The sequence below is a fragment of the Mandrillus leucophaeus genome, unplaced genomic scaffold (genome assembly GCF_000951045.1).
Source record: "Mandrillus leucophaeus isolate KB7577 unplaced genomic scaffold, Mleu.le_1.0 Scaffold2071, whole genome shotgun sequence".
In the NCBI taxonomy this organism is placed as follows: domain Eukaryota; kingdom Metazoa; phylum Chordata; class Mammalia; order Primates; family Cercopithecidae; genus Mandrillus; species Mandrillus leucophaeus.
The window spans coordinates 12,928-13,924 of NW_012102112.1; the positions used below are offsets into that span (position 1 = coordinate 12,928).

General features: G+C 51.7%; 1 protein-coding gene across 1 annotated transcript in view; it reads right to left on the bottom strand.

Moving 5' to 3' along the window:
- Window positions 1-3: 3 nt before the first annotated feature.
- Window positions 4-997, bottom strand: part of LOC105539624 (mucin-3A-like) — a gene marked incomplete at both ends in the record, with an annotated part of 13,271 nt that continues 12,277 nt past the window's right edge. Inside the window, 2 exon segments of the mRNA XM_011979977.1 lie at window positions 4-354; window positions 356-410. Of these exon segments, the coding sequence (XP_011835367.1) occupies window positions 4-354; window positions 356-410 (406 nt within the window).

Here is a 997-nt window from a genome sequence, read left to right on the forward strand (position 1 = left end):
TGAGGTGGTCTCAGTGGTGGTGATTGAGGAAGGGAAACTTGGAGCACTGGGTGAGATATTCTCGGTGGTGGTGATTGAAGAAGTGAAAGTGAGAGTACTGGATGAGGTGGTCTCGGTGGTGGTGATTGAAGAAGTGAAGCTGGGAGTACTGTGTGAGGGGGTCTCACTGGTGCTGATTGAAGAAGTGAAGCTGGGAGTACTGTGTGAGGTGGTCTCAGTGGTGGTAATTGAGGTAGTGAAGCTGGGAGTACTCTGTGAGGGAGTCTCAGTGGTGGTGATTGAGGTAATGTAGCTGGGAGTACTGTGTAAGGGGATCTCAGTGGTGGTGATCGAAGAAGTGAAACTGGGAGTACTGAGTACTGTGGGATGTGTTCTCCCTGGTGGTGATCAAAGAGATGAAGCTGGGAGTACTGGGTGGGGTGCTCGCGGTGGTGGTGATTGAAGAAGTGAAGCTGGGAGTGTGGTGGGATGTGGTCTCAGTGGTGGTGATCGAAGTGAACCTGGGAGTACTGTGTGAGGTGGTCTCTGTGGTGGTGATCGAAGAAGTGAATCTGGGAGAACTGTGTGAGGCAGTCTCGGTGGTGGTGATTGAAGAATTGAAGCTGGGAGTGCTGTGGGATGTGGTCTCAGTCGTGGTGATCAAAGAAGTGTAGCTGAGAGTACTCTCTGAGGTGGTGTCAGTTGTGGTGATTGAGGAAATGAAGCCGGGAATACTGTGTGAGGGGGTCTCGGTGGTGGTGATGGAAGAAGTGAAGCTGGGAGTATTGTGTGAGGTGGCCTCAGTTGTGGTGAAAAAAGGATTGTAGCTATGAGTGCTGTTTGAGGTGGTCTTGGTGGTGGTGATCGAAGAAGTGAAGCTGGGAGAACTGTGTGAGACAGTCTCGGTGGTGGTGATTGAAGAAGTGAAGCTGGGAGTGCTGTGGGATGTGGTCTCAGTGGTGGTGATCCAAGAAGTGAAGCTGGGAGTACTGTGTGAAGTGGACTCGGTGGTGGTGAT